The sequence below is a fragment of the Echinops telfairi genome, unplaced genomic scaffold, assembly GCF_000313985.2.
Source record: "Echinops telfairi isolate 266 unplaced genomic scaffold, ASM31398v2 ScPeMD7_7469;HRSCAF=8507_0, whole genome shotgun sequence".
NCBI lineage: Eukaryota > Metazoa > Chordata > Mammalia > Afrosoricida > Tenrecidae > Echinops > Echinops telfairi.
The window spans coordinates 47,338,644-47,355,337 of NW_022111372.1; the positions used below are offsets into that span (position 1 = coordinate 47,338,644).

Genomic DNA, 16,694 nt, shown 5'->3' on the forward strand with positions numbered 1-16,694 from the left:
TGTTTACCTTCATGCCTTTAAGACCCCAGACACTTTATCTTTTGATAGCTGGGCACCATCAGCTTTCTTCACCACATTTGCTTATTTACCCGCTTTGTCTTCAGTGGTTGTGTCAGGAAGGTGAGCATCATAGAATGCCAATTTAATAGGAAAAAATATTCTTGCATTGAGAGAGTACTTGAGTGGAGGCTCAATGTCCTTCTGCTACCTTGATACTAAACCTATAAATACATGTGCATAGATCTATTTCCCCATCCTCATATATAAATATATTTGCATAGGTACATGCATTTATAGAGGTCTACTCTATAAATGCCCTTTGCCTCCTAGCTCTTTCCTCTATTTTCTTTTACTTTCCTCTTTTCCCACTATCATGCTCAGTCTTCATTTGGGTTTCAGTAATTCCTCTTGCTGTCCCTCCAAGTTACCAAGTATGAGGTCCTCTTCCAAGGATTGGTCTCTCCTAACAACATGTTCAAAGGACATGAGACAAAGTCTCGTCATCCTTACCTCTAAGGAGCATTTTGACATCTTCCAAGACAGATTTATTTGGTTTTTTTGGCAGTCTATGATACTTTCAATATTCTTCGCCAACACCATGGTTCAAATGCATCAATTTTTCATTAGTCTTTCTTATTCAATGTCCAACTTTCATATGCATATGAAACAATTGAACATATCATGGGTTGGGTCAGGCACATCTTAGTACTCAAAGTATTATCTTTGCTTTTCAGCACTTTAAAAGAGGTCTTGTGCAGATTTACCCAATATAATGCACCATTTGATCTCTTGACTGTTGTATCAATGAACATTGATTGTGGATCCAAGCCAGACAAAATCCTTGACAGTTGGATCTGTTCTCCATTTATCATGATGTTACCAGTTTTTCCAGTTGTATTTTGTTTTCTTTACATTGAGTTGCAGTCCATACTGAAGACTGAAATCCTTGATCCTCGTCAGCAAGTGCTTCAAGTCCTTCTTACTTTCAGTAAGCAAGGTTGTGTCATCTGCATACTGAAGGCTGTTAATAAGCCTTCCTCCAATCCTGATGTCACATTTCTCATACAGTCTAGTTTCTCAGATGATTTTCTCAGCATACAGATTGAATAAGTATGATGAAATGATACTATTCTATCACACATATTTCCTGATTTTAACCCATGCGATATTTCCTTTTTCTGTTGGCACAACTGCCTCTTGATCCACTTATAAGTTCTACCTGAGCACAATGAAGTGTTCTGGAATTCCCATTCTTTTCAACGTTATCCATAATTTGTTGTGATCAACATAGTCGAATGCCTCTGCATAGTCAATGAAACACAAATAAGCATCTTTCTGGTATCCTCTGTTTTCAGTCAAGATCCATCTGACATCAGCAATAATATTCCTTATTCTACATCCTCTTCTGAATCCAGCCTATACCTCTGGCAATTCCCTGTGAATGTACTGCTGCAACCATTTCTGAATGCTCTTCAGCAAAATTTTATTTGCATGTGATATCAATGATATTGTTCTATAATTTGTGCATTATGTTGAGTCACCTTTCTTTGGGATGAGTACAAATATGAATTGCTCCAATTAATTGACCAAGTAGCTGTCTTTCAAATTTTCTGGCATAAATAAGGGAGTGCTTCATTAGCTTGCTGAAACAGTTCAACTGGTATTTCAGCAATTCCTGAAGTCTTGTTTTTAGCTAATGCTTTCAGTTCAATTTGGACTTCCTTTAGTACCATTGCTTCTTGCTCATATGCTATCTCTTGAAATGGATGAATGTCAACTAGTTCCTTTTGGTACACAGCCTCTGTGTATTCCCTCTATATTTTTTCAATGCTTCCTGCATCATTCAATATTTTGCTCAGAGAAGCTTTCAATATTGCAACTTGAGGCTTTCATTTTTATTGAGTTCTTTTAGTTTCAGATATGCTGAGTATTGTCTTCCTTTTTTGTTTTCAAACTCCAGAGCTGCGCATATTTCATTATATTGGGTTGTAGCTTCTTGAGTTATCCTTTGAAATTTTCTGTTCAGCTCTTTAACTTGACCATTTCTTCTATTTGCTTTAACTACTCTATGATTAAGAGCAAATTTCAGAGTCTCTTCTGACATCCATGTTAATCTTTTCTTTCTTTACAGTCTTTTTAATGAATTTTTGGTTTCTTTATGTATAATGTTCTTGATGTCCTCCCACAACTCATCAGGTCTTCTGTCATTAGTATTCAATGCAGCAAATCTGTTCTTGAGATGTTCTCAATATTGGGTGGGATATTTTCAAGGCTGTATTTTGACTCTTGTGGACTTGTTTTAGAAGTTATATATGAGTTTCCTTCATTTTTCATTCCTATCACCAATAAATATCAATGCATCTTGATTGCATGCTTGATTAATTTCAGACTGAAGATGTTGGTAGAATTCTTCAATTTCCCCATCACTGGCCTTAGTGGTTGGTGCATAAATTTAAATAATAGTTGTATTGATTGGATTTCTTGTATGCAGATAGATATCACGTTACCATAGACAGCATTGTACTTTAAAATAGATTTTGAAATATTCTTTTTGAAGATGAATGCAATGCCATTCCTCTTGATTAAATAATTCCTGGCACAGTAAATCATATTATTTTTCTGATTCAAAATGACCAATACCAGACCATTTCAGCTCACTAATGCCTAGAATATCAATCTTTATGCATTTTATTTCATTCTTAATGACTTCCTACTTTCCTAGATTCATCATACTTCATGCATTCCAAGCTCCAATTATTACTTGATGTTTGCAGCTATGTCTTCTCATTTTGAGTCATGCCCCAACAGTAAATGAAAGTCCCAAAGGCTGCACTCCCACAGGCTTTCCTCCACCCACGTCATCATGGCTGACTCTACGGTGAGAAGGTAGCTCTTCCTCAGACATGTTTTGAGTGCCTTCCAACCTGAGGGGCTCAAGTTCTGGCACTATCTCTGACAACGTTCTACTTCTATTCCTTAGGTTTTCAGTAACTGACAATGTCTGATACTGTCCATTGGGTTTCCAGTAGCTAATTCCTCTGAAGTAGACAGCCTATTCCTTCTTTGCAGACTGCTCTTAAGTCTTAAAGCTCTGCTGAAAACTTTTTACTTTGGGTGACCTTGCTGGTATTTGAAATATCAGTGACATAGCTTTCAGCAAAGCAGCAACACACAAACCATCAAGTACAATAAACTGACAGACAAGTGGAGGCTATAAACTATATACTCTTGCTATTATGATACTACAGTTAGCAAAAATATAAAACCACACATTCCCTCTATAGTAGTTTTCTATGTGGTTGCAATAAACTACATCAAACTTAGTGACTTAAAACAGTATACATTTATTATGTTACAGTTCTGGAGATCAATTATCCATCTTGGGTCATATAAGACTAAAATCAATGTGTCAGCCTGGATGTGTTCCTTCTGAAAGCTCTTGGGAAGAATCTATTTTCCTTTCCTTTTCTGGCTCCAAGAAACTGCCTATATTCCTTGCCCACTGACCCTGTATCATTTGAATCTCTACTTCTGTCATCACATGTCTTTTTCTGATTCTGACCCTCTTGCCTTTCCTTCTGAAGGACCCTCATGGTTATACTGGGTCCACCTGGATAATCTAGGATAACCTCCCCATTCCAAGGTTTTTAATTTTAATAAAATCTACACATTCCCTTCTTTTAATGTATGGTAACATTTGCATGTCCCAGGGATGAGGGCATGGACATTTGGGTAGGAGGTGGCATTTAGCCACTCATACCTCCAAACGATCACTGATGAATAATTTTAAAGTATAATACCTATGAAATAAAGTTTTCAGATGATCAAATCAATTACTTCTATAATGGCAATATTTTTAATAAGGAATATAATAAATAAAATCCAATTTTTTGGTGTCAAAGTAGTAGCTTACTTGCTGAGGTTATTTTAGAAAATACCACATTTTCGTAGGTTTTTTTTCTTTTTTTAATAAACAGGAATGTGAAATTGCCCAATTATTTTCCCATCCTACTTAGTATCCTTGTAGCCTGACAGAGTATGAACACAAAAGGCAAAGGGGAAGAAAGGACGTTAAAATTACTTATAAATAACTATTCATTATTACTAATATTTCAAACACAGGTTAGGTTAGAGCAACTTCCCCAAGACTTTTGGTCTCTCTCTCTCTTATGTGTGTGCACCAGTCAAGCATTTGGCTCAAGCCACTCAAAGCAAGATTATTTGGTGATGCTTCATAGATGAGAGAAGGGGAAGTGTGTGGACATCTCAGGAGTTTAATGAGGTACACAGGAGAACACAACCGGGAGATGCGAGAGTTCAAAAGCCATGGCAATGGGAATGAACTTGTCACATTTGTAGGGAAGAAACCAATGGGGAGAATGTGTTATCTGGAAACCAGGGCTCCATGTTGGGGACCCTCAGGCCCTTCTACCACTGATGGAGAGGAAAAATCTAATTTGCATGATTAATAGCTGAGTTAGTTAATTGTGCCAGCCTGGCCAATAATCACATGTGGTGCTGGTTGAAAGGCGGAGGGATAAATGGGTGGTGAGCCTCAGCCTTTCTAGTTCTCGGGTCTCTTGTTTTGTGATGGTTGCATCGGGTGCAGCTGCCTTAGCAGTTCCCTGCTTCAGCTTGCAAGATGGATTTCCTACAAGACATCCCCAAGGAGAAGCCGCATGGATCTATCCCGATGCAGCCCTGGGGGCCGGAGCAGCCGTGTGGAGACCCCTGCCAGTGCTGAGATGCTTACACGTTCACTGACTCAGCTTTCCTCCTACAGTCGGCATTATTGCCTCTGTTTTGTGAGGTGGAGGACTTTGTGGACTGGTGTTGGGTATGGGTTAATGTTGGACTTGTGGGCTTGGGCAGCATTGGGTTGGGATGTTTTTGTGATGCACATTTTCTTTGCATAAAACTCTCTCTTATACATGAGTTGCTCTGGATTTGTTTCTCCAAAGTACCTAGACTAATACAAGCATAATGCCAATATTGAAGGTGCTATTCAAAACACAGGCAGGAAAAATCCCCAAAAGACATGGCAAATGTCATGGGGAAAACCTCCTTCCTGTCTTTTAGACGGCTGCTCCCAGTTCACCACTACTACAGCTCATCAGGCCTATGGAGCCTTGAGCACAGAGGGAAGGTGTACTGTGCTGACTAGTGTTGCAAATAGTTAAGAGGAGGTCATACTTGGGTGAGTTCTAACTCCGATATGATCTTTTAAGAAAAGGGGAGGGGACTCAGAGATAGAACACACACAGGACAGAAGGCCATGTGACAATGGATTCAGGGACTGAAGTGATGCGGTTTTACAAGTCAAAGAACACTGGCAACCACCCAAAGCCAAGAGCGGCATGGAGCAGATTCTTCCCTCTTCTAGAGCCTGCGGAGAGTATGATGCAGTTCACACCTAACACAGGACTTTCAGCTCGGAGAATACATTTCTGTCCTTTAAAACACCAAGTCTGTGGCAACTTGCTGTAGCAGTCCAGAGAATTCATGTGGACTATACGCAGCAGCCATCTCCATCTCATTGGCTGAAAGGAAACCACTATAGCACTCCATGAAAAAAAGCAATAAGGTAACACTGAGAACCCAAGCTTTCCAACCACCAAGACCCAGCTGCTACAGACTAGCAGGCTGCCTGAGGCCTACAGATGAAGCACCTATAAGTCTAATTTTCATAATTGTACAAATATTTTTACAAAGAAAATACCAATGAGCTAATGAAGTTAATTAATCCCTTTTATCCACCCAGTAAAGTTAACCTAACAGTTTTTATTTGCGTGGGTTACAAAGGTGGATGAATTAATCACTTCAAAGATCAAAAATAACTGTTAGCTGCGAATAAGCTCGTTAGGAGATCTTCCTCTCCAATAAATACTCCTCTACTTGTTTAAAGTAAACAACTTCCTTATTGAGCTAAAAGGCAATCCACTTTTTATCTTTCCTTAGGATTAATTTCAAGCTATGAAAATGGGGCTTTGCCAAAGAAAAATACAAAAAGGAACCTTAAAAAAAGAGAAAACTATAAGCTATTGTTAAAAATTTAATCTCAACATATTAATGCCTTGGCGTATGTGAAGTGAAAGCTGCTCCTATAAACATCACTAAAAATTGTCATAAGTTCATTTAATGATGAAAACACTAAGAGTTAGGTAAAGTTACTGTTAAGACTCTATCAAGCATAACTTAAGCTACTATTTTAAAAATCACAATTTATTTCACATTTATTATTATATGAAAGTATTAAATACAAAACTTTAGTAGCAAGAGTGACATATCCATAAACAATAACAAGTGTTATTCTAGTTTTTTCAAAGCTATCATTAAAGTCTAAATTTTTTAAAATTCAGAACTTTCTATTCTATAATTTTTACTACTATTACTATTATTACTATTAGCTGAGGAAGTCTGGAATTTACCCACTGCTGTGGAGTTGATTCTAACTCAAAGTGATCCTATAGGACAGAGTAGAACTGCTCCATAGGGTTCCTAAGCTGAAAATCTTTATGGAAACAGCCTGCCACATCTTTCTTATGAAGAGCAGTTGGTGCCTCAAACTGCCAACCTTTTAGTTACCAGCTGAGTTCTTTAACCACTGTGCCACCAGGAATCCTTGTGATGCCAAATTAATTTTTTTAAATTCAAAACTAAAATTTTCAAATAAAAAATGCACAACCATATGAGTTGTTTCATTATTAAACTATTCCTCTTTAAAAAATAAAGCTAATAACATGCAAACTAGATAGCAAATAAAGTAACATGCAAATTTCATTGTTATTTACTATGCTATAAGGAAGTCATTCATTTCAAATGCCCACCCTTTGTAAAGCTTTGCATTTTATAAGTAAATACTAGTTTTTACTCAGTCTCTTAATGTGGTTATTACATTAAATGCCCTTGAGAACAGTTTTGCCAAATTGCCTGTGCCTAATTACCATCCAGTTTCAAATAAAAGATGGACTATAAATCAAAAGATGGGAAAAGTATGAGGCTTTCTGCTTCCGTAAAGATTTACAGCCTTGGAAACCCACAGGGGCGGTTCTACCCTGTAAGTATGAGTGGGGATAGGCTTGAGGGCAGTGAGTTTGGTTTGGTGATAAATTAACAGAATGTTCTATTTTCTGGAGTCTTTTATGAATATTAAAAAAGAAATTAAATTTGGAATCATTTACTGACTTCAAAAACATCTCAAGGCACATGGGATTCACTGTAGCCAGTACAGTGTAACAGCAGTGAAGATCAGCACTATTTCAGACACGCTGGAAGGCTGGTTCTTCCAAACAGCCGCTTCGCTCTCAAAACTTATTCTGGGCCACTGTGACTACCATCTTTGTTTACCTACGGGGCTGCCAACCACTGAGGACAAAAGAAAACAACTGAGTTCCGGGATCTGATTTATCTGCAATAGAGAGTCAATTATAAACTACAGTCGATTCTCAAAGTTCAGCCTCTCTGGAGGAAAGCATAAAGTCCACCAGCAAAATATCCAAAAGAATTCCCATTTTTCCTGAATCCCCTCTGTCAGCTACCTGTAAACTTAGATGGAGCAAGAACTTCATCACTGTCCCTTTCACATGTGAAGAGAATCTTGTTTTTATTGACCTCCCATTCCTCCCCCCAAAAAAGTTTCATTCAGAAAAATAAGGGATAAAAAGTGCTGGGAAGTGCTGACAACTGTAGTCTAAAAAACATGTGAAAAACTTTACCTTTAGCTGGCCAGTGATGCTGCAGCAGCTGACTGTCTTACCATGCAAGAGACTAAGTTCAGGGTCAGACTAACGATTCTGACGTCCTGGGCTGGACACATAGTTGAAGTGAGACACCAAGGAAGAGACGGCCAGCCCAACCCCTCACACAGCATCCCTTCCTGGGTAATCCATGGGGTGGGGATGAGACTGACTGGCCTCATCCTGCCAATGAATGGCAAGGCACAGCAAGGATGGCGCCTGGAAATGAATAGGAGTGATTGGGAATAAAAGGGGGAGGGGGAAAAGGTGGCCATGATGAAGAAATGAATAAAACTCCAAACTTCTGTTACAACTCACTGTCATACCTAATATTCTGATATTATAATAAGGGGAATGAAAAAAAAAGGGAAAGAAACAAAAAGAACAAACAAAAATAGAAACAAAGAAAGAAAAATTGCTACCTATTCACATTTTTGCAGCATTCTAAGAATTTGGGTTTGTAGCCTTTACTCTGACTACATATAACTAGAGAACAAGGTTGATCCAATTTAGCTCATAAGCCCATAGCAAAGAAAAGAGTACTTTTATCATCAGCATTTTAAAATTCTGATGGTTTGGTTTTACTTTTCATTATAGCAAAAATTCCGTCCACACCATTAAACAGATGATACTTACCAAACAATCCCTTGCGCTCCAGAGCCAATTGGTTTCAACTGCTGGTAGCGTTTTAAGACTGTGAACGTTGAGTCTGCCACTTGCACGCTGTAAAACTGACTATCACATTTACTGTCACTCATGATGTAGTGTCATATGGTATTCCAAAGCGCCGGGATAGTCGTCAGAATCCTTAAAACAAAATGAACATGCACTCTGACTGAAATTGTAAATACCAATAGCTCACTTAATAACCCACTGCTGCCGAGACCATTCTGACTCAGAGTGACCTTATAGGACACAGTAGAATTGTTCCATAGGGTTTCTGAAGCTGTGGATTTTTTAAAATAATTATTTTATTGAGGGCTCTTACAGGTCTTTTAACAATGCATATATCGACTGTATCAAGCACATTTGTGCGTATGTTGCCATCATCATTTTCAAAGCATTTTCTTTCTAGTTGAGCTCTTGGTATCAACTCCTCTTTTTCCCTCCCTCCCACCCTTGTAAACCCTTGATAAATTATAAATAATTGTTATTTCATATCTTACACCATATGCGTTTTCCCTTCACCCACATTTCTGTTGTTTGTCCCCCTGTTGATCAGTGTGATCAGTTCCCCCTCTCTCCCCCTTCCCACACCCTCCCCCTACTCTCATGGTATTGCTACTCCCATTAATATTCCTGAGGGGTTTATCTGTCCTGGATTTCATGTGTTTAGAGCTCTTATCTGTACCAGTGTATATGCTCCGGGATAACCGAATTTGTAAGGCAGAACTGGGTCATGATAGTGGGGAGAAGGAATCCTCTAGTTAAAGAACTAGAGGATTGTGTGTTTCATCGGTGCTACACTGCACCCTGGCTGACTTATTCCTTCCTTGTGACTATTCTTTGAGGGGATGTCCAATTGTCTACAGATGGTCTTTGGATCTCCACTCCAACCCTCCTCATTTGCATCAATATGATTGTTTTGGATCTTCTGATGGGATGCTGTAAATCTTTCATGGAAGAAGATTAACCCATCTTTCAGTTAGCAATCCAATACTTTCTCCACGAGACAACAGGATTCATTAGTTCACCTAACTCTGTTTAAGTTTATTGATAAATAAGAAAATATAATCTCAACTTTACCAAATACTAAAGTTAAAAAACCCACAAAAATGCAGACATCTTGATGGTATAAAACTTTTTGGAAAAGAAGGAATTTTGAGGCTCTGTGTGACCATAGTTTCAGGAATTTGCTTTTTAAAAAAATTACAGAAAATAACCTACACATTATGACCAATCACCACAAGACTACCTTACTGCATGTTTCTCATTAGCTTACTCCCTTATGAGAATAGTTTATGCCTACTGTCTCAACTGGAGATGGAGGTATTGTTTCAAAATAATCACTTCTTGAAGTGCTGCAGAAAAACAAAATGGATTCATTTTCTGGTAAGTTAAAAATTAAGGACTAAAGTAATGAGCCAGAAACCAGGATTTATATGTCAAAGTGTCTGGGGGAAAAGACTTACCTAGAATAGATAAAGAACTCTTACACTAATAATAAAAATACAAGTTGGAACAACTACATTTCCATATGTAGAAGAATAAAGTAGGGTCTGTAGCTCATACCATATATGAAAATTAACTCTAAATGGAGCATCCGATAAAGTATGAAGAGGAGCCCTAGTAGCATAGCATAGTGGGCTACACACTGAGCTGCCAGCCACCAGGTCAGCAGTTTAAAGTGGCCAGTTGCTCCAAGGGGGTGGTGGCGGCAGGGAATGCGGGTATCTGCTCCTGTAAAAGATTTAAGAGATTTAAAAGTCTCACAAACCCAGAGAGGCAGTTCTACTCCATCTTCTCAGGTCACGGTGAGTTAGAATCAACTGGATGGCAGGGAGTTTTTTGAGTGAGTGGGCATGAAGTGGCATCTCATTGTGGCTTGTATTTGCATTGGCACTACAGGGTCAGTACTGGACTACTAACTACACAGCCGGCGGTTCAAACCTACCAGCTGCTCCGCAGGAGAAAGGTGAGGTAGTCTGCTCCTATAAAGACTTCCCCAGTCTTAGAAACTGTATGTAGGTTCACTATGAGTTAGAATCTACTAGATAGCAGTGTGTGCAATGCCCACTAGGATGCTTACTATGAAAAACAAAATAAGAATATGTAAACAGAAAATAACAAGTACTGGTGAGGATGTGGAAAAATTGGAAGTTTTGTCCATTGCTGGTGGTATGTGAAATGGTGGAGACATGGTAGAAGACAGTTGGGCAGATCTTCAAAATATAACACATAAAACTGCCACATGACAACCCCAAAACCCATTTGCAGAAGCCCCACGTGGATTAAGTTTCCATTGAACTCTCTCAGACCACTGATGAGGGATGTGAACCATTTTTGTCTTCACAGTACATTGGAATGGATTGCTACAGGCAATTAGCTTAAAATTTAACATCTTACCATTTGTTTTCCCTTTTGACCCATTTTTTTTGTTAGTGCATTTATATATATAAATATTAATCATTTTATTGGGGGGTCATACAACTCTTATCACAATACATACATACATACATCAATTGTGTAAAGCACATTTGTATGTTCGTTACCCTCGTCATTCTCAAAACATTTGCTCTCCACTTAAGCCCCTGGCATCAGCTCCTCATTTTCCCCCTCCCTCCCCACTGTCCCCTCCCTCATGAACCCTTGATAATTTATAAATTATTATTTTTGTTATATCTTACACTGCCTGTCTCCCTTCACCCACTTTTCTGTTGTCCGTCCCTCAAGGAGGCGGATCCCTGTAGATGTAGATGTAGATCCCTATAATCGGTTCCCCTTTTTACCCCACCCTCCCTCAACCCTCCCGGCATCGCCACTCTTCACCACTGGTCCCGAAGGGATCATCTGTCCTGGATTCCCTATGTTTCCCATTCCTATCTGTACCAGTGTATATCCTCTGGTCTAGCCATATTTGTAAGGTAGAATTGCGATCATAATAGTGGGGGTGGGGGTGGGGGGAAGAGGAAGCATTTAAGAACTAGAGGAAAGTTGTATGTTTCATTGTGGCTACACTGCACCCAGACTGGCTCGTCTCCTCCCCACGACCCTTCCATAAGGGAATGTCCAGTTGCCTACAGATGGGCTTTGGGTCCCCACTCCACATTCCCCCTCATTCACAATGATATGATCTTTTGTTCTTTAATGCCTGATACCTGATCCCTTCGATACCTCATGATCACACAAGCTGGTGTGCTTCTTCCATGTGGGCTTTGTTGCTTCTAAGCTAGATGGCCACTTGTTTACCTTCAAGCCTTTAAGACTCTATCTTTTGATAACCAGGCACCATCAGTTTTCTTTACATTTGCTTATGCACTCATTTGTCTTCAGCAATTGTGTTGGGAAGGTGAGCATCATGGAATGCCAGTTTACCTTTTGGTCCATTTTTAAGTTGATCTAGTTTTTATTATTTTCTGCTTTTAGATCAAAGTTTATCTGTGTTTTGTTGTTTCAGATAAGAGTTCTTCTATATTTTTTTTTTTTATAAAACCCAAGATATGTGGATATATAGAGACAGTAACTAGATTACTATCTCTCTAGGTTATGACAGGGGAGGTTGGGGAAATGTGGAGTTAATAGCAATGGATACACAAATAAAATTATCTAAAATTGATTGTGGTGATGACTGCACAACTCTTTTAAAATATATTTAAATCACTGAATTGTACTGCAAACAATGTACATATCCATAGAAAGATTTTTTCAAACTGCCACATGAACCAGCAATTCCAGTAAAAACTTGAAAAACAACGGCTCACACTGACACCTGTACACCAGTGTTCACTGCAGCATTATTCACAACAGACAGAAGGTAAACCAATGCAAACATCCATCAACAGATGCATAGATAAGCAAAATGTGGCATATGCACACAATGTAATAAAAAGGAAAATGTGAGTACATGCTATGACATGAATAAGCCTTGAAAACTGTACGCTAAATGAGAAAAGCCAGTCACAAAAAAACCACATTTGACATGATTCCATTCACATGAAAGTCCAGATTAGGATAATCCACAGCAACAGAAAGGAGTACAGTGGCTGCTTAGGGAGGTGGGGATAAGAAAGAGAGGTGAAAGCTAAAGAACATGGGGCTCCTTTTTGAGGTGATGCAAATGCTCTAATATTGAATGTGGTATAGGGTATACACATTTGCATAGAATCATTTTAAATGGGTGAATTGTATGGCATGTGAACTATATCTTAGTACAGTTGTAAGAAAGAAAGAAAATCAAGATTGCTAGCGGGCTATGGTAACATCCATGTTCCATGCACACCGTGGATCATATCGTCTGCTTCCCAGAGAGCTTAGGACCTGGGTCTGTACTCCATGAATCCACAGCAGCAGCGATCTCCCCACACAGAAAATGCAGTTGTCCCAACTAGTAATGTTGATGCTACCATGCGTATGAACCAGAGTGTATGTGTGTAAATGATCAGCAGTGGAAAGCCGTCTTTCCATGATTTCAGCAGTAGGTTGCAGAGTCCCGCTGTGTAGAAGCTTAAGTGATTTTATCCAGAAAACAAAGAGAAAACTGCAGTTACACTCATTTTATTTATTTATTTTGGTAAACAAAAAGCGATTCATTTATTTGCTTGTTTTTTATTTAAAATCCACGAATAAATTCATATAAAGATTCCATATTGTTTAAAAACACAGGATTTAAACATTACAGCTCCAAACTCCTGCTGCTTCTTAATGTCTACCCACCCAGGGGTCTTTGTAATAATGAGTTATGTATCAACACAATGATGTCTTGGATTTCCATCAAACAATGAAATAAATCGACACAGCAAATCCAACAAGAAACCTACATCCAATAAACAGCTTCTCCAGCTGACCATTGCTTCATGTTTACCTGGTTCCTGGGAAGGAAAAGTATGAGAGCGTCTCTGGGGGAACCACCACAGCACTCAATGCTCTAATGAATGATTATCATAGAACAGATAGCTGGAGTATCAGTCCTATTTTATACTTGAGCATCCAGGCTGAATGAGGTTAGGTATCCCCACTCACACCAAATCGCTTGTAAGGAAGGGAATCAGAGTCTGGTCCAGGCGATCAGGGCTGTCCTGTAAGCTGCAGAGAGTGGGGTCAGGTGTGTTTTCTCACAGGGGCAGCCCATACGCCTAGGCCAGGGAAGGCGTAGCTCCTAAACAGGGGAAGCACTCAGTGCAACCGCAGCCGGACGACTCACAGTACAGTACTTCATGATGCGCTCACCATGCTGCTCCATCTGAATGAAGGAATACCACTTTCTAAAGACAGATTGGTTCACCATTTGGTCAGACAATTCACCCATAACACTTATTGGGGGCTTTTCTACAAGACTGAACTAACTATTGTAGGAGATCAGCTGGAAATGGGTTGTAAAGCAGTATATAATTCAATAATTCAATGAGAGAAGACTAAAAAATTCCACAAGTTATAGTAAGGTATGAGCAATAAGCAAAATGTAAGTAAAATACTTGCAGGAAAAAGGACAAAGAGATCTTGTCCACTGGTAGGGTACAGACCAGACAAGCTTCAGAGGTAGCAGCAACATCCAGCTTTGACTACTTTGCCAGAGACAGAGTAGGGACACAGGGCAGGGACTATGGGCAGACACAGGAGATTGCTAAATTTGGCCAGTAAGGTACAAGGGCCAACAGTCAGAGACAAGAATTGATCAAAGGCAGGCAGGTGAGGACTACATCCTTTTCTATTGTTAGTAGTAGTTACTTTGCACCAAAAACATTGGCCACTCATAAACCATGTAATGAGAATCCTCTGCTGATCAGGTCAGTACCAGAACAATGACAAAGTGACTGCCCTTAGGGAGGCTTACATGTTCAGGGCTGGGCACATCAGGACTGGAACCCAGGGGAGGTGAGAAGAGAACAGCATGTATAGAGGCAGTGGTGTATTCTGAGCATGATAAGTCATTTGAGACTCAGTTTTTCTGGACAGTAGGGTCACTATGAGTCAGAATGGACTCTGTGACATTGAGGTTTTTTTGGAGATGGTGGTGGTAATAGAGCTGAAGAGAGAAAATGAGGCCAGATCACCACAGGCCCTGGAAGTCACTCAGAGACATCTGGGTTTGGCTCTGTGGGCTGTGGGATCACCAGAACAGAAGAGAAACATAAACAGACTTCAGGAAGATGATTCAGGAAACCAAAAAGGGAAGAAAGGGAGATCAGGCAAAAATATCAGGGTCTACACAGAGGTAGTGGCAGCTGGTACAGAAGAAAATGCAGTTTGCAGGAAGATCAAATGGGACTTGCTGATCTGGGGGAGACAGGAACGGAGGATGGCACAGCAGATATAAGCAAGCGGGAGCTACTTTGACAGGTAAAGGCAGAGCAAACAATATGACTGTGACATTGACTGCATATAGCTTCCCTCATCCATTCCTTCTTCCTTTTAGTAACAGAAGCATCCCCACAATAGCTGCCCAACTAGAAGCTACACCTGGCAACTGTCCAAGTAGCCAGGTGGGGGCAGAAGTGAGGTGTGCTACTTCAGGATTGCTCATTTACAGAAAGCTGCTTGTCTCCCATGCAATCTTTCTCTCTTGCAGCTGGCTGGGAGGATCAGTGGTCTTAGACCTGGAGATGGAAGCCACAGAGCAGCCCATAGGCAGATTCCTGAAAACCCAATTCCCCCCACCACCTACCCACACTGGGACTGACAGAAATAAATCTCAGTGTGGTTGAGCAGCTCTTTAGTTCTGTCTGCCACAGCTCCTTACAACCTATACTCTGACTACTATATTATTATTACATTCACTTCTTTGAATTATCGAGTATATTAACTCACATTCGCTTCTACAATTGTTATTACAATTTCATCTCTAGATTTAAACTGATTTTTAAATTAAAATATTTTGTCTTTGACAGTAAGAGAATCACTTATCAGGTTTCAAGTACATGAGGAAAACTGAAGTCATGAGGAGACTTACTAACAAAAGAGAGCTGTCAAAGTCACCATCTCGGTCATGCTTGGGCTTCATGAGAGCAAGGGAACGACCCTCAAGGTACCCTGAGAATAATTGCTAAATTATGAACTATTAGTGAATTGTTTGTGTGGAGATTATGCTTCAACCTGACAGAACATCAGCTGGGTTCAGAAAATAGCTGTACAAACAGGGGAGCACAGGAAGTTTCCATGCAGCAAAGCGCACCTCCAACAAAGGCATCTGCACTCCCCACAGCAGGCGTTCAGGTTCCTTACCCTTGGCTGCCCGCGGTGAGTGCGGCTACTGCACCCCTCACAGTTCAACACAGGGCTCTGCTCCTACCACATGCTCAAGCACTAGCAGCACTCTCGGGCTTCTAGCACGAAAATGCACCTTTTCTGAGCTCCTCAGAAGCAGGAACGCTTTTCCTACACACCTTTGTCTCCCCAGGGCCCTGCCACATACTCCCCACAGCATGGCTCCAACAATGTAAGGGGCGGTCCAGTGTCCACCATGTGATCCCTGTGAAAAAGCTCAGCAGAGGGTGGGGGTGGGGATGACACAGTCTGCTCCATGTGGTCTTCCAGCCCTAGGGCTAGGGAGGGGAGGCCTCAGGGCAGGGCTCCTCACCCCTGCCCTTCCAGTTTGACCACCCTGCTTCCAGGAACACTGGTCTCTATTTCTCCAAGACTGGAGAATCCTGTAGAACTGCTGGCATAAAATCTACCCACTGTATATATAGTAGACAGGAGGAAATTTTTATCTGTTTGAGCTAGAGTAAGAAAGCAGTACCTCTAGTATTCTTCTAAATACCACTAGTTCAAGTATGAAGAGCATGTTACATTTGCTGATTAATTTCTCCCAAAATAAAAAATAGCTCAAACTACAAATGTACAGTTACAACCTTTTACAGTGGGGAAGAACTACAGAATGTACACCCTACTGCTTATGGGATTATCAGTTACCATTTACTGACTTCTTTCAACAAGCAGACTGCCAGTCAAGCACAAGGCTAGTGGTTGTAGTTGCAGACCAACCCAGAGAGCTTCTTTCCTTGAAATGCCAACGGGGAGGGAGCGTACACTCATCATGCTCTGTAGGAACTTACCAACGGGTATGTATGTGGAAATAAGCACAAAAGAGACCTTAATCTCAAGTTTAGGAAAGTGTGTGTGAGTGTGGGTAAAAGTACCATATATACTTGACTATCAGCCGAGTTTTTCAGCACATTTTTATGCACATTTTAATGCAGTTTTGTGGTAAAATTAGGTGCCTCGGCTGATATTTAGGTTGGCTTATACTCGAGTACATACGGTATGTCTGTAAAGACAGGGATATAAAGGAAAGCTTCCTGT

At 40.1% G+C, this 16,694-nt stretch overlaps 1 protein-coding gene across 5 annotated transcripts in view; it reads right to left on the reverse strand.

Moving 5' to 3' along the window:
• The window catches only part of MAPK9 (mitogen-activated protein kinase 9), a 43,247-nt gene extending 34,708 nt beyond the window's left edge, over positions 1 to 8,539 (reverse strand). For all 5 annotated transcript variants that reach the window (XM_004696842.2, XM_004696843.2, XM_045284519.1 and 2 more), the window contains exon 1: positions 8,373 to 8,539. In XM_004696842.2, coding sequence (XP_004696899.1) covers positions 8,373 to 8,494 — 122 coding nt within the window. In that variant the 5' untranslated portion in view covers positions 8,495 to 8,539. The remainder of the gene's footprint in view (positions 1 to 8,372) is intronic.
• Between the last annotated feature and the right edge of the window lie 8,155 nt (positions 8,540 to 16,694).